Raw genomic sequence first — 22,871 nt, 5'->3', positions numbered from 1 at the left:
CCATCCACACAAGTAACAGGACCCCACTCAAGAATCAATAACTGTTTCTTCCCATACTCCAAGCTAGGGCCCCCCATAATATAAACAATGGACCACATTGTTTCATCAACATTAGAATCACGCCACTCTCGAGAAATCGATTCGTTAGAATCACGCCACTCATGAGGACCAATCAAAGCTAGACATCAAACCAAGGAGTATCACATTCCTAGCTCCGTCATGTAATGCAACACCGATCGCCAGCAGTGGATGCCTTTCATCAAAGCCGACGCATCCAGGCACGTACGCCACCGACACGAAGATGCCGCCGAGGAAAGCAACGCCCGAAGCCAGAGTCGGGAGTTCCAAGAGAAGGGCTCATGGAAACTAGCCAGCAGCAGAGAGATCAGTTCCGTTTGAGACAAGCAGACGTAAAGTTAAGTCGGGGAATTCAACCAATCTTGTGACATAAAGAAATTAAGTACTAAAAATAAAATCTTTTTTAAAAACTAAATTTCGAGTTGCGGATATTTAACTATATATATATTTATAGAACTGGAAGAAAAAATAAAATTAAATAGGGACATTTATGTAAGTAAATCTAAGCTCTAAATTTTATGACTTTTTTCTCTGTCTTATCTTTATATTTTAATGTTTCACTTACAGATAACAGAAATGAAATCAATTCTCCAGCCAGCTGGCGTTTTGAGCGGCTTGAACTTTATTTTGAGTGAGGACATTGTTCTGTTCTTCCAAGGGAAGAAGGCCCTTAGGACCCACAAAGAATTTTTTGCAGCTTTGCTAGGTAAAATACCATTTACACTTCTAGAGATTTAAAAATTTTTCATATAAATTAAAATAAATATTAATTACAGAATGTATTCCGCCTGGCGATGAGCCCCCCGAAAACACTGTACGGAAGGCAATGCAAAGGATGAAGAAAAGGGTGTTTAAAAAGAAGTGTCTTGCCATAAACCAGGAGTAGGCTAAGCATCATATAATTAAAAATTATTCGTTATATTGAAAGACATTGTGTTTTTATTTTTGTATTATTCCAGACTTCCAGATTGACTACTACCAGTAGTCAGTTCGGAACCAGTTACTGGTAACTAGGTCAGAGCTAGCTACAGGTAATCGAAGGGTAGCCGAGTGGGGAACTAGTTGCTGGCTTTCTACTCGTAACTAGTTCGGAACTACCTCCTGAGCTACGGGTTATCGAAGGGTAATCGAGCGGGAACCAGGGGTGGTTCCGCCCTAGGACATGCATGTGTTAAATTCTCCGCTGAAATACATTGCGGGTAATCGATCTGGAACCAGGGAGGTGAGAATGGTAGCTAGTGCGGCACCAGTGCGGAACTAGTTGCCTGGTACTAGAGGGTATGTATACAAGCTGCGTATCACATACATATTACGTTTCTGTATGGGTACCATAAAACTGCGCACTCGGCAAGTTGTGGGGATGGAGAATCGGTTGAAGTGAAGCCAAAATTCATTTTTCTGAGGAAGCTGAAAGTGAACAGTCGTCTTAAAAGAGCTTTGGTTAATTAATTGATTACAGATTTATATGTACATATACTGAAATCCTCATCACTGTCCTGTCCTCTCTGCGCAGAATTCAAGATGAGTCGCAGAGATCCATGGAACACCAAATATCAATACCAGTGCGAATACAAGTCATATCCCAATAATGACTATCAAGGCGAATCTGGAGACTATGCCCCAGCCCAGCAACAAAATAGGGGTCAAAACTTTAATTCGCGCGGAGCGCAATGTCAGGAGACGAAGTATCAAGTCACGTTCACCAAACGGGAATTCTACACGGGTCCTGGAGACGCCAAGTGTCTAGACGGAGCAGGCGGGTCTGCCGTCCAGCAAAACGGTGCCGCCAAATCGGTATCGCGTGCTGCCGCTCGCAGAGAGCGTGCATATGAACGTCGGGCCCAGGCCACAGTTGATGCCATCGATCGGGAACTGGCCAAGGATCCCGCATACCACAAGTGGATAAGCCAAGAGCGTGGAGAAGAGTTGCAGGACTGGAGATATCTCTAGTTAGTTTCATCAACAACCAACGGGTTATATCCGCATTGTATTGCATTTCAGTTGAATTTTCAATAAATATTTGAATGTTTGATATTTTGTGGCCATATCTCTTGAATTTTGTTAATATGCGTTGAATAAACGAGCGTCTTTTACTATTTCTTTCTTATTTCCATAATGGATCATCAGCAATTTGCAAAGCACATATGTACACATCTTTTAATCAAGCCAGGAGCAATAGCTGCCGATGAATCACATTCCATTGCGTCTGATCTTTGAAAAGCAAATGAAAAATTCTTTTAAGCATATTATATATATTCGTACATATACAGTACATTACATACAAACAAATACCGTGTAAATAAGTCTAAATTGGATTCATAAAATACTTGTGAATAAAATATTGAAGTCCTTTACATTTGTACATTTACAATCTAATTTTCGAATACGAGTATAAAACATTATTTAAAATGCAGTAAATATCTCACAATCCGATATGCCTATGTCTGGATATAGTCTAAGCCTACGCCACTGAATGGTATTTCGAATAAAAACTGGTATAGAAGATGCATTCACGAAACATCTCGAGATTCGTAAAGTGTTAGATTTACAGAGGCTTACTAAATTCAGTCTTTGGGTTTACCTAATGAAGTACTAATTACAAACAAGTCTCCTTCCGATCCATACAAGCACGAGAACTAACACTAGAGAAAGCTCTTGTAGAGCCGGATTCGTAGATCTCAGAGTCATAATTGTGGCTGCTGTTGGTGCAGGGCCAGAGTGGCCGCAATATTGTTGCTGGGTCGCTCCACGTAGCCCCCGTGTCCGGGTATGGGCATTGACATGGGCATCTCCAGTTGCTGTTGGTGGTGGAGCTGATGCTGCAGCTGCTGCTGTTGCTGCTGGATGGCTTGCTGATTTTGCTGTGGTAGCTGCTGCTGTTGCTGATGTGATGGCGCTTTAAGCAGACTGGGAGATGCTTGGAGCGGTGTATTGCTGCCCAGACCAGCACTGATTCCACCGGGACTGGGGCCGCCTTCCTTCAAGGGACAGCCGATGGTGAAACGCACATGCAGACCCGACTCCTTGATGAGATTCACAACGTCGCCGTGTGACATGCCTGCTATTTCGATCCGATTTACGGCTATAATGCGGTCGCCCACCTTGAGCTCCCCACAACGATCCGCTGGACTGCGGGGAATCAGTTTTCCTAGGGATCCAAGGGAAATTGAGATGAGATTGGGGTTGGATTCAGCGACTAGACTAGATGACACCGCCTTACCTATGGTCGAGCCGTAATAATGATTCGATGAGGATATTATGACGAAGCCAAAGCCCTCGTTCTCATGTCGGCTGAAAATAACATCGTAGGGATACCGTCGCATCTGCGATACGAGGGGAGGAGCCTGCTGCAGAAGTGGACCCCGTCGTCGGCGCAGGATCATCGTGACCTGGCCACGCAGACCAGATTCACCCACCAAAGAGACGACTTTGTGATGCGAAGATTTTAGCTGTGGGAAACAGATTAGCACAGGACTTTATTGAGTCACATGATGCACTGCGACTGCCACTTACCACATTGATGCCATCGATGCTGAGTATCTCATCGCCGGTGGCTATGCGCTGATCCTGATCTGCGGCCCCGCCCGGCACAATGTGGCCGACGGTCACCTGAGAGCCCTCCTCGGTGCCACCGACAATGCGGAAGCCAAAGCCCAGAGCCTGACGCTCCAGTGTCACCTCGGTCAGCTCGCAATGGTCCGCGTCCTCGGAGGCATCGAGTAGGGCTCCGTTGCGCCAGCTGGGCGAGTGCTGCATCTGCTGCTGTGGAGGATCGAGGTTGGCAAAGCCCACGCGCCTCCGATCGCTGAGCAGCTCGTTGACACGCCGCTGTATCCGCTCGTTCTGAATGTGGGCCGCCTGCAGGGGCGAGTACTGGCCGCTTCCTCCCGAGATCGTGGAATGCTGCGGCGGCACAAAGTAGCCCGGACGGTAGCGCTGGGCCTGGCAGTCGTAGCAGTAGCAGGACTCGTGGTGCGTCAGCGGCAGCGGCAATGGCTGCATGCTGGGAGGCAGTCCATAGATGCCCCCTCCACTATCCGCCGACTGACCATCTTGGGATAGGGATCCATGAAAGGTATGTCGTCCAGCTCCTGCAGACTGCTGTTCGACTTGCCCTGAGAGTGCAGCTGAAGGTGCTTTCTCGCCTCCGTCTCGTCCCACGGTGCGTCGCCGCCGTCCACTTCATTGCTGGGCGTCTGGACTGTGCCACGTCGTGTGTCCACCAGGGGAGTCTTCGGCCGCATGGGCAGCACTTCCTTGACTTGGGTGCTGTACAGGTCTGCCGTGTGGGTCTTGCTGCGGAAGAGCCCGCTGCCCACAAAGTTCTTGCGCAACTTGGCCACGTTCCCCACCTGATTGAGCTGATTCAGCTGACTGCGCGGGTTGGCAGGCTGGTCGGGGGGCGTGCGTTGGATCTTCACTGCTGTGGGTGTCGTCTGGCTGCATTCCTTGAGTAGCTCGACCACATAGAAGTGCGGCTTGTTCCGAACGTTGATTCCATTGATCTCCAGCAGCACATCGCCTTCCATTAGTTTGGTGCAGCAGCTGCGATCGAGAATCTTCTTCACGATCTGGCCGCAGGCGGAGTCGGCAATGGTGAATCCGAAGCCCATGGCTCCCTTCATGATGGAGAAGGTGTACAGTTCCGGCTTCTTCATCAGAATGAAGCCACTGCCACTGCCACTGCCACTTGCCTTGCCGGCCCCCTCGCCGGACAGAACCAGAAAGTTGTAGTTGCCATCCATGTTGACACGCCGCTGCTTGTCGGAGTCACGTCCATCCACAGCAACGGCCACGGCAATGGTGGTCACCACCTCCGTGTTGGGATCGTTGGGATCGAAGGGCAGCGGATAGCCGCGACAAACCTCCAGGGCAGCCCTCCCTCCGGGCAGTATCGACTGGAATATGTTGACCATATCGTGATGCGTGTAACCCAGGACGCAGGTGTCGTTCACATAGACCAGGAAGTCGCCCGTCTGCAGCTGGCCATCCAACCAGGCGGGACCATTCGGCACAACGGTCTTGATTTGAAGAAACTCCTCCACATCTGCTCCAGAACTGCCATCGCTCCCAACGATGGTGAAACCCAGGCCACGGGTGGACTTTAGCAAGTTGGTGTTGATGCGCTGGCCCTGCAACTCTGCGGGATTGCGGGTGAACTTATAGAGCAGCTTGAATGGCGCTTTATCCTCCACCTCTGCATCCACCGCCGTTGGAGTCTTGGAACGCTGCTCCTGCTGCTGCTGCTGGTTTTGTTGTTGTTGCTGCTGGAGCTGAAGCTGCTGTTGCTGCTGATGTTGCTGTTGTTGTTGTTGCTGTTGCTGCTGCTGACGTTGCTCCGCAGCCCTCCTCTTGGCTTCCAGAACGGGGTTCTCGTACTGCGTCCGGCGATTCACATGATCGATAAAGTACATGCCGTACATGGAGTCCTCGATCTTTTCCCAGCCATAAGGAAGCTCGTCCTCGCAGCAGTCCTCCAGAGACTTCTTCTGGTACTTGGACAGGCGAGGATCCAGCCAGTGGGAGGTTGCAGTGTTGTGGCTGCAATTAGACAGAGAACATCGTAAGTTAAAGAGCACGATTTAGATCTGAGAGCATTCTACTTACTCGATGAAGTACAGTTCGCCGCGTTCGGTGTATGCCCTTCTCCCATTTAGGAGGCAGTGGTCCCAGGCCGTCGCCAGGATCCTCGTGATTACCATCTCCGCCACCGCACTCGCTGCCCAAGCTGCTGTCACCAGCCTCGCCGTTGTAGTACGTGTTCTGCAGGAGATTCTCTGCATGGAAAAAAGGAAACAGTTCGTTAGAGCCTCAACCAACCTCAAATCGTTCATTGAACCCAAATGCAGGTTGCAATTGGGGAAACAGAGTCACAGAGCTGATTGCCCAGCCACCCGAAAATAGTTTGTTGAAGTCTCCCCCCCCACACCGATGCTGCCATTGACTGCCACTGACTGGACACTGCCCCATCCATTCGACGACTCTCGGTTGATTGAAGCGTTAAGAGTTTTCGATTCTGGCAAGCCGGAATTATAATTATTATTAGCATCTTTGTGGTGCTGTGTGGTGCTGTGCTTTCAGTGGTCAGGGCACGACGACAGTTGCCAGGCAGGCTCTAGTTAGGCTAATGACCTACTTTCCACATGCAGAGAGAGTGTTATGGAATGGTGTGGTATGGCATGGCATGGGATGAGTTGTGGGTAGTCGGAGCGGAGCTCCCGTCGCAATGAGTCGCCACTCTGGTTGGATGCGGCGATGAGTAATGGAGAAATTTTAATTATGGCCAACTCTGACTGGGCCCCTTTAAGCGGAAAGTTAAAATGGCCTATGCAATTTTCCAAGGTTACACCGTTTTAGCAGAGATCATGATAAGAAAAATTGGATTTGATTTAAGAAAACCTTAGTTCAAAACACGCCTCTGCAGAATCGAATCACGCATGATGTTGACATGATAATTATGCTAAAATATACATCGATAATGTCGCCGGGCCCCAGACCACTCATCGTTAACCCCTTTTAAGGTGCATGCCCCCTCAGTTGTACTCCATATGTATACTAAACATAGATGCACCCGTGGAATAGGGCTAATCGAATGACGGGGGCCCCAGAGACCGAAAGACCCACCTCTGGCCATCATATTCAACAACATACAACATACAACATACGAGTATTGCGAATCATTTGAATAGAAAGATGAATATTTATGCCATGCCAGACACACAGGCAAGTAGAACACGCCGCCGGGTAGAGAGGGTAGGGGAACGAAGGAAGGCAGAAGCGAGCGACAGACACAATGCTAAACGGTAAAAGCGCGCCATCTTCTGATGCTTTATTCTGCTTTTTCATTCTTTTAGATTAGTTTTTACTCTCAATGGTAAGAGCGAGAGAGAGATATAGTGGGAGAGGCTGAGCGGGAAGCTCGTTTGAATAGCTGCAGCTATTGTAGCTACATGTAGTCTGCAGATGCAAAACGCGTGTGTGTGTGTGTGAATGTGTGCGAGTATGGAGTCTCAAAAAGTGCAGCCAGAAAGTGTAAACGAGGGAGACGGATAGAAAAAGCGGAAAGTCTCTCCCAGCATGCATGCTAGACTTATATGAGGTGAGGCATTGAGCAGTGCTATGTGTATGGCAAGGTGTGGACCTTACCTAGATACACCTTGCCAGCGCGGAAGTTGCTGGGCGGCTGCTGCGGCACAGTTTGACTCCCTCCCAGTTCCTTCCCCCACCGTCGCTTTGGTTCATCGTTTGCTATTGCGCTGCTTTCGTTCGCAACTCCACTGCTTGCACTGCATTGTGTAAATATTTGTACGAGCAGTATAGTGATTAATGGAGAGGGGCCGGGTGTATTTGATCGCCAGATGTAGCACAGAATTCTACCCTCTAGTACCAGGCAACTAGTTCCGCACTGGTGCCGCACTAGCTACCATTCTCACCTCCCTGGTTCCAGATCGATTACCCGCAATGTATTTCAGCGAAGAATTTAACACATGCATGTCCTAGGGCGGAACCACCCCTGGTTCCCGCTCGATTACCCTTCGATAACCCGATGCTCAGGAGGTAGTTCCGAACTAGTTACGAGTAGAAAGCCAGCAACTAGTTCCCCACTCGACTACCCTTCGATTACCTGTAGCTAGCTCTGACCTACTTACCAGTAACTGGTTCCGAACTGACTACTGGTAGTAGTCAATCTGGAAGTCTGGAATAATACAAAAATAAAAACACAATGTCTTTCAATATAACGAATAATTTTCAATTATATGATGCTTAGCCTACTCCTGGTTTTTGGCAAGACACTTCTTCTTAAAAACCCTTTTCTTCATCCTTTGCATTGCCTTCCGCACAGTGTTTTCGGGGGGCTCATCGCCAGGCGAAATACATTCTGTAATTAATATTTATTTTAATTTATATGAAAAATTTTTAAATCTCTAGAAGTGTAAATGGTATTTTACATAGCAAAGCTGCAAAAAATTCTTTGTGGGTCCTAAGGGCCTTCTTCCCTTGGACCCCATCGACGTTATATGCCAGAACAATGTCCTCACTCAAAATAAAGTTCAAGCCGCTCAAAACGCCAGCTGGCTGGAGAATTGATTTCATTGCTGTTATCTGTAAGTGAAACATTAAAATATAAAGATAAGACAGAGAAAAAAGTCATAAAGTTTTGAGTTTAGATTTACTTACATAAATGTCCCTATTTAATTTTATTTTTTCTTCCAGTGCTATAAGCTCTTCCTCACGTTTTATTGGGAACTGTCCCCGAATGGGATTCAATTCCCCCTTACCAGCTGCTTTATTAAAACAGTTTGATCCGCTAAAATTTGGACCACTGCTTTCAATTGATCTAAAAACAATGTTGTTAATTAATTTGATTATAAAAATATTTTTCTATTAATCTTTTAATTGATTGATGTTATAGGTTCCTCATAGGAGCTCCTAATATTTGAAAGCCTTTGCCCTATAATTGCCCCTCCCTCTTCTTCAGTAAACCCTTTCACCATAATTGGAATATTTCCGTTAATAAAAAAAAAATTATCTGGTTCCTTTACTGACAAAAAAAAATTATTAAAATAACACTTACTACCCACTATCTTAGGATGTGTGTCCTGGCGTGCCGCTAATAAACGCTCTTTCTGGAGCATCGCAAACTACTGCCCTAATAACTATATTTATATCTCTGCCACAAATGGTGAGCCTGCCATTCCTTAACGCTTTAAATTCTAGACAAAATTTTGCTAAAAACTCTTCACAGCTATGGGGCTTACTTTTCCCTAAAAATATACCGACTGGAAATACTGGAACATTTGGATAATTGTTAACTCTAACTAATATTGGCCATAGCTGTGCCCTTGAACTTCTAAATAATGGAATTCCGTCAACATTTATATCAATATTGAGTTCTTCCATTATATCTATATTCTGAAAATGTCGTTCCAGCTGCCAGGCTAGGCCTATGTGAAGATAAGATCCGCCACCAACTAACTGAATATCACCTCTGTGCTGGCGTTTTGATTTATAAAACGGACAAACATCTATATTTTCCCCTTTCAAAATACTTACTAAATCAAGTGTACATTCACGCGTTGGCATATGCTTCATAAACCACTGCCTAAGTTTGTCATTTAATGACTATTCATTTGGCTGAGTTTTGGGATTCTCATAGATGAATTCCTCCTCTTCTATCAGAATTTCTTTTTCTTCCACGTTTCCTGCCACTTTTCCTACCACTTTTCCTGTCACGTTTTCTGCCACTTTTTCTGCCTCTTTTTCTTCCCTGCTCAACGCTAACTTTGCAAGGTTAGCTTCCCTTTCACTCTTACGGAGTCTACGCAAATGCCTATTGCTCATCATTTTATTTGAAATATTAAAATATATATTTGCAAGTTAACGTACCCAATTCTATTGAGCTCTTATACGAGTTGTAAACAATCTTTGGCTTTCCAAAACGAAAACAATTTCAATCTTGGGCCTCCGCCTAATTGATTTCTAAGATGTACAATCTCAAGGGCTCCCGCCGCAATCCCAATCTTTGACACTCGCCTAAATGGAAAACCAATGTTTGCCCACACCCGGTTACTCATAAACAATCTCACTCCCGGCTTTCTGCAGATCCTGCACTTTAGGCATTTTACAGTTCTCTCTTTGGATGACGAAATCCAATACTCGGGATGGCGAAATCAATTGAAATGTTTATAGAAAAACTATTCCCGAAAGGGATCAACGATGCAAAGATCAGAAAGTTCAAGTCAGTCTTGATCCAGAAGCGACACCGCAAAGTCGAGCTAAAAATTAAGATCGCGCAAACCCTTTGTCCGGAATCCTTTGTGAACCTCTACTTAAATCTATATCAGTAAAGTTAGAAGTAAAATAAAAACTTTTTAAAAACACAATCCGCTACCGCAGTTATTTAATTGGCGCCCAACGTGGGGCGACGTTGTATAAAAAGCACCGAATAATAAAATTGTTGCGTCGTGCCGAAACCCGAAGGACAATTAATTAATGGAATAAATCCTTCAGATATAAAAACGCGGAGTGACTATGAGATATAAGATAAGAAAAAGTGAGATAAAAAGGAAACAAACCGGAGCTTAGGGTGTGCAAAAATAAATACAATATACAATACAAATACAAATACAAATACAATACAAAATACAAATAAATACAAAAGCTAATCAAGACAATTGAAAAATACAAAAAAACCAAAGTTTTTAAACAAAACCAACCAAACCAAAACGCAAAGAAAGTGAAACTATCAGCTAAACCAAAGAAGGAAGACCCCCAGAAGACCCAGTTAAACAAAGAAATTTAAGAAGGAAGACCCGTTCGAAGACCTGTCAGCCAAATCAAGAAGGAAGACCCGTTCGAAGATCTGTCAGCCAAACTAAGAAGGACGACCCCTACTGGATAGTTCGTGAGCAAAAGTTGTATTAATAAATATATAAGTTCAATTAGGTTATATTAGATTATAAAAACAAACATATAAGAAAAATTTAAGGTGGATCAACTAGCTTTAGATTTTGAAAAACTAAAAATGATTAACTCACAAACAAGGACCGATCTCACTGCAGATCTGGTAGCACTTAAAATTTCACAAGTACAGGAGCAAATTGTAAATTTAAAACAACAAATAGAAACTAAATCCGATCAGGTATCAGATTATCAGGCAGAAACAATAGACGAGACAATAAAAGATGACACCACATTAAAGGTAATAGAATCCCTAGCAATTTTCAATGGTGGATTAAACCAATACGTAGGATGGAGGGAAGCTGCAGAAACTGCAGTGAAGTTATATAAGAAAGGAAGTAAGCAATATTATATTGCCTTAACAATTTTGAGAAACAAAATAACAGGACCAGCACATGACGCACTGACCAACCACGGGACAGTTTTAAATTTTGATGCCATACTTTCACGACTTGACTTTGTTTACAGTGACAAGAGACCAATTTACATAATAGAACAGGAGTTAAGCGTTCTCCGACAAGGGAACCTTTCAATAATAGATTTCTATTAGGAGGTTAACAAGAAAATGAAATGAAAATAAAATGCTAATAAATAAGACAATAATGACTCACGGAAAGGACAGTGAAATCACGAAAGAATCAAATAAGAAAATTAGAGACAATGCCTTACGCATTTTTGTCACTGGCCTAAACGGCGGCATTGCAGAAATCCTATTTTCATTGAATCCCCCAGATTTACCGAATGCCTTGGCAAAGGTACAGAAATTGCAATCAAATAACATTCGGGCCCAATTTGCCTACCAATTCAGTGGCCCCAGAAATTCAGGGAATAATAACTACAATACATTAAGATTCAACCAACGACAACCAAGGACTAATAGTTCACCATTCGACCAAAAAACGGATCTTCAGAGGAATAACATGTCATGGGGACAACCCTATTTCTTGGGTAATAGACAACAAAATCAGGCCCCAGAACCAATGGATGTAGACGAATCGATACAAATCAAGAACCGACGGAACAGCAATCAATTCAGGGGAAATAATAATAATAGAAATTATCGGGAGAATACTAACGGTTATTATAGGAGAAATAATAACAATTATAACCAAGCTCAGCATTTTAGGGCAAACGTAGTACCGAATAATCAGTCTAACGAAAATCAGGCGCAGAAACGAAAGCCAAACGAAATGTCGGAACAACCGGCTAATAAAGCAATGCGGATAAATAACATTGAGGAGGACCATTTTTTAGATCAGCCCCCGAAGTAGGTCTGCCCTACTTAAAAAGAGAAGATAAAAAAATAAACAGAGAATTAAAAGTTTTGATAGATACGGGAGCAACTTCCTGTTATATAAAAAAGGGAATTTACGAAAATAAAAAAGAATTATCAATTTATAAGAAAGTTGCTACAGTGAATGGGTTATCAATAATTAAATATTTCCATAATATAACTATTTTCAACACAAAACAAGTGTTTTATGAAATAGATGGAATGGAGGCAGATTTACTAATAGGATTTAACCTATTAAAGAAAATCGGAGCTGTTATTGATACAGGAAAGGGGACTTTAAGTTATAAAGACAATGAGGAGAAACTAATATATGACGAGGTCTTTTCTTTAAACCAATTATTCTTTATAGAAGGAAAAACCATCCTTCCGTTGAAGGAATATATAATAAAAAAATATTTTGAAGAAGAAAAAGAAATGAAAAGTAATTCAGTAAAGGTAGAAGGAAGTTTATATATCTTGGGATCAAAAAATCCTGAGCACGCCGACGAAGAATTATCCGTCAATAGTTTGGGATTCAAATATCCTGAACCCGCCGTCGTTGAATTATCCGACATCCAAAGTTTTAATAGTTTGGGATTAAAATATCCTGAACCCGCCGTCGTTGAATTATCCGACATCCAAAGTTTTAATAGTTTGGGATTAAAATATCCTGAGCACGCCGTCGTTGAATTATCCGACACTAAAAGTTCGAATAGTTTGGGATTAAAGAATCCTGAACACGCCGTCGTTGAGTTATCCGACAATGAACAATTTAAAAGTTTGGGATGCAAAAATCCTGAACGCGCCGTCGTAGAAATATCCGACATTCAAAATTATGCAAATTCTGAATTGAAAAAAATGAAATTGTATAACACAATACCCTACAAAGAGGACAATTTAGGAAATCTCAGAGAGAAAATGGTATCTATCATCGAAGAAGACCATGCCAATATAAATTTACAGTTACCGTTCAGAACGGATATAAAAGGAGAGATTAACACTGAACATGATAGACCGGTATATGGCAAGCAGTATCCATACGCTTATTCGGTTAACGATTTCGTTAATAACGAAATAAGTAAAATGTTAGATGAAGGTATATTCAGACCTAGTAAAAGCCCATATAATTCACCGGTAATAGTAGTACCAAAGAAGGGAGTAAATGAGGACGGAACTCCTAAACATAGATTAGTAATAGACTTTAAGAAACTTAATGAAAACACCATACCGGATAGAAACCCTATGCAAGATCCTTCAGTAATCCTTGCCAATTTAGGTAAGGCAAAGTATTTCTCGGCCATTGATTTAGAGTCAGGTTTCTATCAGATTTTAATGAGGGAATCAGATATTGAAAAAATATCTTTTTCCATAAATAACGGCAAATATGAATTTCTAAGAATGCCTATGGGATTGACGAACGCTCCCAGAATTTTCCAAAGGGCAATGGACGATATACTTAGAGAACAAGTTGGGAAAACTTGTCACGTCTATATGGACGATATAATAATATTTTCAAAAACTATAGAACAACATTATAAAGATCTAATTCATATAATATAGATATTGCAAAACGCTAACATGAAAATTTCCCTAGAAAAGTCTAAATTCTTTCAATTGGAAACCAAATTTCTGGGATACATTGTTTCCCAAAATATCATTAAAACAGATCCAGACAAAATCTCCACAATACAAAACTATCCAATTCCTAAAAATATCAGAGAGCTACGTAGCTTCTTAGGACTAACAGGGTATTACAGAAAATTTGTCCGAAATTATGCTACAATTTCCAAAACATTAACAAAATATCTGAGTGGAGTAAATGGGAAAGTTTCACGAAGGGTGTGGAGATAATGTTTTTTATCCCCAATCGGCCGACTAATTATTTCGAATTAAATAAAACTCGGCGCAGAAATAAAATTACGATATGTTCTTTAATGCGTGACATCCAAATTGCAAGTGTGGCTTGCCTGCCCTTTACATTGCCGCTCCGATCGCTAAGCGCAGCTTCGCTCGGCCGACGTCGGTAGGCAGACGCAAAGCGGAGATAGCGAAGAGCGAGCTGGCAGAGAGCGTTTAGCAGGGCAAGCAAGCCCAAAGCTTTAACAAACAAATGAGTGACATAGACATAAGTAACAAACAAAATAAGCGGCTGAGGGCCAAGAATTAGGTGCTATTTGGCAAGCAGCTAATCGGCTGGGTTCTGCTCCGAACATTCACCCCCCGTTGGAAGGCAAAGGCTTTCAACAGATCCATCCTGAAGGGGCAGAACCGCTATTTTTCCAACGGCCCTCTTGAAGATGCTTGCTTGGGCGCAGCTGGCGGCTACGCTGGGATGATCGTCGAACGCAGCAATCGGCGCTTCTTTACGAAGGCGGCTTGTCGTGATTACGTCTTGATCATCGGAAACCTCTGTAATTGCATAGAATGGCAGGAAATTTGGCAATGTAGAAATTGTTGAAAGTTGAATTTCATTTAGCGTGGATATGTAGGTTTTTAATATATGGAAAAGTTCGCGCTGCAGTTCCTGATTCTCCGATCGCAGTTTTTCCACTTGCACCTGGCCCTCAGCTGCTTCCTGCATTGCTGATCTAATTTTTGGTACTCCAGCGTTGTGGGTCGAAAGTCGTCAATAGAGATGCACGAGGAATTTTCAAAAGCGGCTAAAGCTGCACGCTTATTCTCCGAGCTATCAATGCTTCCTGATACTATCCAAACAAGTTTAGTCTCCTGCAATGTTGGCAATTGGGCTGATAGTCGAATCTGTCCGACGCACATTAAATCGAAGAACAAACCAGAACCTATCAACAGATCGATACGTTGGAGCTTGGAGAAATTAGGATCAGCTAGTTTTAGATTATTCGGCATTGGCCAATCCTTTGCGTCTACGCCGAAGTTAGGCTGCATTTCCGTAATTGAGTTGGTGACAATTGCAGCGAAGGAAGCTCGATAGCTTGCGTCCTGGGATTGTACAACTATATGTACAGACTTGCTCGAAGGTAGAATGGAATCTCCGATTCCAGAGATGTGAACATAAGACGAGCGATGATCCAACTGCAACTGATCAGCAAGTCTAGATGTTACAAAGTTTGCCTGTGATGCAGAATCCAAAATGGCACGACATGGGATAAGTGCTCCATAACGATCTGTTACATGGACGAGGGCAGTAGGTAGCAACACGTTCTGGCTAGGCTGAGATTTCTGGATCGAGGGGGGAGGGCTAGAACACCCGCTTGCTAGAAGCACAGTCGCGGCCTCTTGCTGGATCGATTCCTCGGCCGGTGAAGAGGAAGATGAAGCACCAGTTCCCGATGGAATGTGGAGTAGCGTGTGATGTTTGGCCTGGCAATGCCTGCAAAGTCCTGACCTGCACCTCTGCAATTCATGGCCGTTGTTGAGGCAGTTCAAACACAAGCGGCTCTTCTTTGCTTCTTTGTATCGTTCAAACGCAGAGAGATTCAGGAATGCCTGACATCTAGATATGTAATGCTCGGAGGAATTGCAATGGTTACATATGGGGTTAGGATGGTCGTTACTGGAGGTGATAAGGGTGACAGGTTTGTCTTCTCCCACCTGTTGACTAGGACTTGTTGCCATGGCTGATCCCAAATTCTCCAGCATCCGACATCTCGCTTCCAAAAATGAGGCCATGCTTGACCACCGAGGCAATCCTGACGTCGGCAAGTTCTCTTCCCATTTCTCCTTTGTTTTGTGGTCCAGTTTCGTGCCTATGATGAAGATCAGCAACCCATCCGAAATCTCCTGCGGGGTCGCCACGGTCTGAAGTGCACGCAAGTGCGAATTGATTTTGTCGCTGAGCGCGCGCAAGCCGATAGCTGAGCCCTTCTCCACCCCTTGCAGCCCGAAAATAGCCTTGACGTGTGCCTGAAAATGTAACAGTTTATTATCGAATCGCAACATTAGCAAATTCAACGCCTTGTCGTAATTCTCCTCAGAAAGTTCCAAGGAACGAATCGTATCCAGCGCAGCACCATCTAGACATCCACGAAGATATTGGAATTTTTCGATGATTGGTATACGAAAGTCTTTGTGCACCATTGTTGAGAACATCGAGTGGAATTCTGGCCAATCCATGTAGTTCCCCCGAATCGCGGAAGCTGCAACTCGGGCATTCGAGAACGGCCTATACTATTATAGGCGAACAACGACGAATTCCCCTCGAGAGTATGCCGAGCCGTTGAATTGGCAACATTTACCGTGCGAGCAGCCATCAACTCCCGCGACAGCCTGGACCTAACCTTGACATAAACATTCGAAAAGTCCAGCCGGGCATCATGGGCTAACTGCAGGAAATCCAGCCTTTCAAGGCTCGTTTGAGCGGCTTCGAAATCCGCATTCATTCGCTCGATCTGCTCTAAGCGAGCTTGAAGTTCTGCCTCATCTAACTCGGCAAGCTCTTCCTTGGTGAGAAAGCGATCCATGGCCTTTAGTTGGCGCGCGATGGACTCGGCCTTGTGCTTGTAGAAATCTACATCACTCGGCATTGCTGCGTTCGCGACATTGGTAGGCTCAGGTGCTGCCATGTTGAGGTTTTAAAAGAGTCACTCAGCACGACCGAAAAAGACACCCTGTATACGTATAAACGTGGGAACCGAAAGCAAAGGGATTACAGCGACAGAGAAATTAATAGCCAGCAATGCGTGTATGTAGGTGTATGTAAGTGTGTTTTAGGACCGAATTGTGCTTAACCGCCGAAAATTTGCTAGGGCTAACGAATGTCGATCGCGAATGATTATTAATTGACACTGCAACTCAGAGATCACGTCGGGGGCACCAAATTTTATGTGGAGATAATGTTTTTTATCCCCAATCGGCCGACTAATTATTTCGAATTAAATAAAACTCGGCGCAGAAATAAAATTACGATATGTTCTTTAATGCGTGACATCCAAATTGCTTGCCTGCCCTTTACATTGCCGCTCCGATCGCTAAGCGCAGCTTCGCTCGGCCGACGTCGGTAGGCAGACGCAAAGCGGAGATAGCGAAGAGCGAGCTGGCAGAGAGCGTTTAGCAGGGCAAGCAAGCCCAAAGCTTTAACAAACAAATGAGTGACATAGACATAAGTAACAAACAAAATAAGCGGCTGAGGGCCAAGAATTAGGTGCTATTTGGCAAGCAGCTAATCGGCTGGGTTCTGCTCCGAACATTCACCCCCCGTTGGAAGGCAAAGGCTTTCAACAGATCCATCCTGAAGGGGCAGAACCGCTATTTTTCCAACAGCCCTCTTGAAGATGCTTGCTTGGGCGCAGCTGGCGGCTACGCTGGGATGATCGTCGAACGCAGCAATCGGCGCTTCTTTACGAAGGCGGCTTGTCGTGATTACGTCTTGATCATCGGAAACCTCTGTAATTGCATAGAATGGCAGGAAATTTGGCAATGTAGAAATTGTTGAAAGTTGAATAGGTTTTTAATATATGGAAAAGTTCGCGCTGCAGTTCCTGATTCTCCGATCGCAGTTTTTCCACTTGCACCTGGCACTCGAGCAGCTGCTTCCTGCATTGCTGCTCTAATTTTTGGTACTCCAGCGTTGTGGGTCGAAAATCGTCAATAGAGATGCACGAGGAATTTTCAAAAGCGGCTAAAGCTGCACGCTTATTCTCTGAGCTATCAATGCTTCCTGATACTATCCAAACAAGTTTAGTCTCCTGCAATGTTGGCAATTGGGCTGATAGTCGAATCTGTCCGACGCACATTAAATCGAAGAACAAACCAGAACCTATCAACAGATCGATACGTTGGGGCTTGGAGAAATTAGGATCAGCTAGTTTTAGATTATTCGGCATTGGCCAATCCTTTGCGTCTACGCCGAAGTTAGGCTGCATTTCCGTAATTGAGTTGGTGACAATTGCAGCGAAGGAAGCTCGATAGCTTGCGTCCTGGGATTGTACAACTATATGTACAGACTTGCTCGAAGGTAGAATGGAATCTCCGATTCCAGAGATGTGAACATAAGACGAGCGATGATCCAACTGCAACTGATCAGCAAGTCTAGATGTTACAAAGTTTGCCTGTGATGCAGAATCCAAAATGGCACGACATGGGATAAGTGCTCCATAACGATCTGTTACATGGCCGAGGGCAGTAGGTAGCAACACGTTCTGGCTAGGCTGAGATTTCTGGATCGAGGGGGGAGGGCTAGAACACCCGCTTGCTAGAAGCACAGTCGCGGCCTCTTGCTGGATCGATTCCTCGGCCGGTGAAGAGGAAGATGAAGCACCAGTTCCCGATGGAATGTGGAGTAGCGTGTGATGTTTGGCCTGGCAATGCCTGCAAAGTCCTGACCTGCACCTCTGCAATTCATGGCCGTTGTTGAGGCAGTTCAAACACAAGCGGCTCTTCTTTGCTTCTTTGTATCGTTCAAACGCAGAGAGATTCAGGAATGCCTGACATCTAGATATGTAATGCTCGGAGGAATTGCAATGGTTACATATGGGGTTAGGATGGTCGTTACTGGAGGTGATAAGGGTGACAGGTTTGTCTTCTCCCACCTGTTGACTAGGACTTGTTGCCATGGCTGATCCCAAATTCTCCAGCATCCGACATCTCGCTTCCAAAAATGAGGCCATGCTTGACCACCGAGGCAATCCTGACGTCGGCAAGTTCTCTTCCCATTTCTCCTTTGTTTTGTGGTCCAGTTTCGTGCCTATGATGAAGATCAGCAACCCATCCGAAATCTCCTGCGGGGTCGCCACGGTCTGAAGTGCACGCAAGTGCGAATTGATTTTGTCGCTGAGCGCGCGCAAGCCGATAGCTGAGCCCTTCTCCACCCCTTGCAGCCCGAAAATAGCCTTGACGTGTGCCTGAAAATGTAACAGTTTATTATCGAATCGCAACATTAGCAAATTCAACGCCTTGTCGTAATTCTCCTCAGAAAGTTCCAAGGAACGAATCGTATTCAGCGCAGCACCATCTAGACATCCACGAAGATATTGGAATTTTTCGATGATTGGTATACGATGGTCTTTGTGCACCATTGTCGAGAACATCGAGTGGAATTCTGGCCAATCCATGTAGTTCCCCCCGAATCGCGGAAGCTGCAACTCGGGCATTCGAGAACGGCCTATACTATTATAGGCGAACAACGACGAATTCCCCTCGAGAGTATGCCGAGCCGTTGAATTGGCAACATTTACCGTGCGAGCAGCCATCAACTCCCGCGACAGCCTGAACCTAACCTTGACATAAACATTCGAAAAGTCCAGCCGGGCATCATGGGCTAACTGCAGGAAATCCAGCCTTTCAAGGCTCGTTTGAGCGGCATCGAAATCCGCATTCATTCGCTCGATCTGCTCTAAGCGAGCTTGAAGTTCTGCCTCATCTAACTCGGCAAGCTCTTCCTTGGTGAGAAAGCGATCCATGGCCTTTAGTTGGCGCGCGATGGACTCGGCCTTGTGCTTGTAGAAATCTACATCACTCGGCATTGCTGCGTTCGCGACATTGGTAGGCTCAGGTGCTGCCATGTTGAGGTTTTAAAAGAGTCACTCAGCACGACCGAAAAAGACACCCTGTATACGTATAAACGTGGGAACCGAAAGCAAAGGGATTACAGCTAATGCCTTTAGCTGTGCGAGCTGTCCGATTCCACTTTGTACTCCGCTTGTGTGTATTAGTGAGTTCGCTGCACTGCCTACCGCACTGCACTGACCGAATTGTCGCGACAGAGAAATTAATAGCCAGCAATGCGTGTATGTAGGTGTATGTAAGTGTGTTTTAGCACCGAATTGTGCTTAACCGCCGAAAATTTGCTAGGGCTAACGAATGTCGATCGCGAATGATTATTAATTGACACTGCAACTCAGAGATCACGTCGGGGTCACCAAATTTTTATGTGGAGATAATGTTTTTTATCCCCAATCGGCCGACTAATTATTTCGAATTAAATAAAACTCGGCGCAGAAATAAAATTACGATATGTTCTTTAATGCGTGACATCCAAATTGCAAGTGTGGCTTGCCTGCCCTTTACATTGCCGCTCCCATCGCTAAGCGCAGCTTCGCTCGGCCGACGTCGGTAGGCAGACGCAAAGCGGAGATAGCGAAGAGCGAGCTGGCAGAGAGCGTTTAGCAGGGCAAGCAAGCCCAAAGCTTTAACAAACAAATGAGTGACATAGACATAAGTAACAAACAAAATAAGCGGCTGAGGGCCAAGAATTAGGTGCTATTTGGCAAGCAGCTAGTCGGCTGGGTTCTGCTCCGAACAAAGGGCATCCAAGAAAACATTAATACAGCTGGATGAACCAGCAATGGGAGCATTTAATAATTTAAAGGACAGTTTAATAGCACATATTGAATTAGTACAACCAGATTACAATAAAAAATTCACATTAACCACAGATGCATCGGACATAGCAATAGGTGCAGTTTTGTCGCAAGATGGGAATCCCAAACCATTTATTTCTAAAACTTTAAGTAAAACCAAGCAATTATATGCTACTAATAAAAAGGAATTATTAGCTATTGTATGGGCATTAAAAAATTTGCGAAATTATTTATACGGAGTGAGTGGAATTGAAATACATACAGATCACCAACCTTTGTCCTTTGCAATGTCGCAAAAAAATCCAAATGTTGAAATGAATCGTTGGTATTACTTCATAGAAAGTTTCACACCAAAAGTCATTTATAAGCCAGGCTCAACTAACGTAGTAGCGGACGCTTTATCTCGGATTAAAATAAATCATATGACAGATAGTGATGTCGACCAGACAGATTCAGAATCAGACATAAATACTCAGCATTCAGCAGAGAGTAGTTTTGAAAACGTCATTCAAGAGACTAGCAAGCCTCTAAACCAATTTAAACAGCAGCTACTATTAGCGCAAGGGAGATTCACAGTTCATGAGTTAGTAAGAGTTTATGAAAATACCCGACATATTATTGAATTTGATACGGTAGACAATCTGCTAATCATTTTAAAAGAATTTATTCAGCCTCACTTAACCACAGGAATACACTGCACTTTAGAAGATTTATACCTTATCCAAAATAAGCTAAAGGAAAACTTCATAAATAAATTTCTCTTCACGAGAAAGTTCCTCCAAGATGTAGTAAATTCAGAATATAAAGCTATAATTATAGAAGAAACACATTGCAGAGCCCATAGAGGACTAGACGAAAATTACAAACAAATAACTAAGCTGTATTATTGCCCCAACCTGCACAAAAAATTAAAAGAATATATAAAAAATTGTGAGATCTGTAACAAAAACAAATATCACAGACACCCTGTAAAAATTCCAATTGGGGAAGCTCCCATTCCAGCAAAAGAAGGAGATCAATTACACTTAGACATATACTATGCCCAAAACCTAACATTCATAACTTGTATAGATTCTTATTCCAAATACTTGGTGGTCAAGGAAATTCAAAGTAAATTAAACATTGAAAATAAGGTAGTGGAAATTTTGCAACACTTTCCGTTAGCAACATCTTTATGACTGACAACGAACCAAGCTTTACTTCAGCACAATTTAGATCATTCATACAAAGAAGTAACTTAACTATTTATTATGCTGATCCCAGACACAGCACCGCAAATGGTCAGGTAGAAAGGGTACATTCCACACTAACAGAAATAGCGCGGTGCATCAAGGATGAACTAAATCTAACAGATTATTCAGAAATAATAATAAGGGCGGCACTGAAATATAACCTGACGATACATTCAACGACCAATCAAATGCCATATGACATATTGTATAACAAAATAGAACACAAGCATAATCCAATATTACTTAAGGAAGCTCAGACCAAAATGCTTAAGCTACATAACAAAGATAGAGGAGAAAAAGATTATAAAATAGGAGAAGTAGTTTATGAAAAGAAATTCGGGGAAAGAAATAAACTTCAATCCCGATACAAAAAGCAGGTAGTTAAGGAAAATCGACCGAATAAAATTATAATCAATAATAGAAACAGAATTATACATAAAGATAACATCAAATATTAAATATTTTTTTTCCAGAAAATGTATGCGAATATACTAATACTGACTTTTGTTATATTGACGACTTCGGAAGTAATTGACTATACGCATAGTTTCTATCTATTGCTCAAAGACGACAGAGACGTTTACACTTATGAAACATACGCTGAACTTTTCCATATTACTAATTTGAGTTTTTATAGAGAGATAATTAATAAAGAATCCAAATATGTCAGCAAATCAATTAATTCAGACGATGAGTGGGAAATATCAATGGACTTAAGTCTATTAAAATTAATGATTTCAGAATTAGTTCCAAAACGGAATGAAAGGGGAATAAATGAATTAGGTACCATTTGGAAATGGATAGCAGGCAGCCCTGATCATGACGACTTTTTGAAAATACAAAATAAAGTAAATGAATTAACTGAAAATAATAATAAACAATTTGTAATAAATTCCAAATTTTTCAAAGAAATTGAATTGCTATCAAATTCATTAAAAAATGTCATCTTCAATGAAGAAACGATACTGAGAAAGCATCGTTTAAAATTAATAACTTTTGACCTACTAAATTTAGTTGATACCATAACCCTCTTAAAAGTAAACATTTTCAATACAAAAATTTTAAATAAAAACGAAATAGAGGACATTTATAAGCATGAAAAACATCCTGTTGAACTGTCTGATCTGCTGGACATTGCAACGGTTAAAATAATTCGAAATGCTGATTTAATAATCATTTACATAAAATATCCTCAAATTAAAGATATTTGCAAGTTTTACCATGCAAGAGCCATCTCACAAAATGATGGAATGTTAGTTATAAGTGAAAAAGTTTGTGAATGTAAGGAGAAATACTATTTAATGAATAATTTTAAAAGTGAAACTTTTAACAATTACGCACAAATAAATTTAAAGAAGACCTGTTTCACCAAATTACTTAATGACTTTAAAGACAACTGCACTAAAAAAAAGGGGAAAAAACAAAGAAATAGACATCATTCAGGATGGTGCCATATTAGTTTCAGGCAAAAATATCGTAGACAATACTACTTTGTTAGGATCGTATCTCCTTATATTCAACAACACAATTGTAATAAATAATATAACCCAC

The 22,871-nt window shown here is 42.9% G+C and overlaps 1 protein-coding gene, 1 long non-coding RNA gene and 1 pseudogene across 2 annotated transcripts; 2 read left to right on the top strand and 1 right to left on the bottom strand.

Moving 5' to 3' along the window:
• The first annotated feature begins 534 nt into the window (after positions 1–534).
• LOC117192812 lies at positions 535–968 on the top strand. Its single transcript, XR_004474453.1, has 3 exons — positions 535–570; positions 646–784; positions 855–968. It is a non-coding gene; the product is annotated as an uncharacterized LOC117192812 (long non-coding RNA).
• Positions 969–1,402: 434 nt separating this feature from the next.
• On the top strand, positions 1,403–2,054 carry LOC117192810. Its single transcript, XM_033397562.1, has 2 exons — positions 1,403–1,518; positions 1,592–2,054. Exon 2 carries the CDS (start codon positions 1,600–1,602, stop codon positions 2,026–2,028), a length of 429 nt encoding a protein of 142 aa, XP_033253453.1. The 5' UTR covers positions 1,403–1,518; positions 1,592–1,599; the 3' UTR covers positions 2,029–2,054.
• A 258-nt stretch (positions 2,055–2,312) lies between these two features.
• Positions 2,313–22,871, bottom strand: part of LOC117192808 — a 49,361-nt pseudogene continuing 28,802 nt past the window's right edge.

Source organism: Drosophila miranda (genome assembly GCF_003369915.1).
Source record: "Drosophila miranda strain MSH22 chromosome Y unlocalized genomic scaffold, D.miranda_PacBio2.1 Contig_Y2_pilon, whole genome shotgun sequence".
In the NCBI taxonomy this organism is placed as follows: domain Eukaryota; kingdom Metazoa; phylum Arthropoda; class Insecta; order Diptera; family Drosophilidae; genus Drosophila; species Drosophila miranda.
Note: the sequence above shows the minus strand (reverse complement) of the source record. Positions and strands in the feature narration are given on the sequence as shown.

Coding starts and splice junctions, on each gene's coding strand:
- LOC117192810 (XM_033397562.1), top strand. CDS start 1,600: ATGAGTCGCAGAGATCCATGGAACACCAAATATCAATACCAGTGCGAA.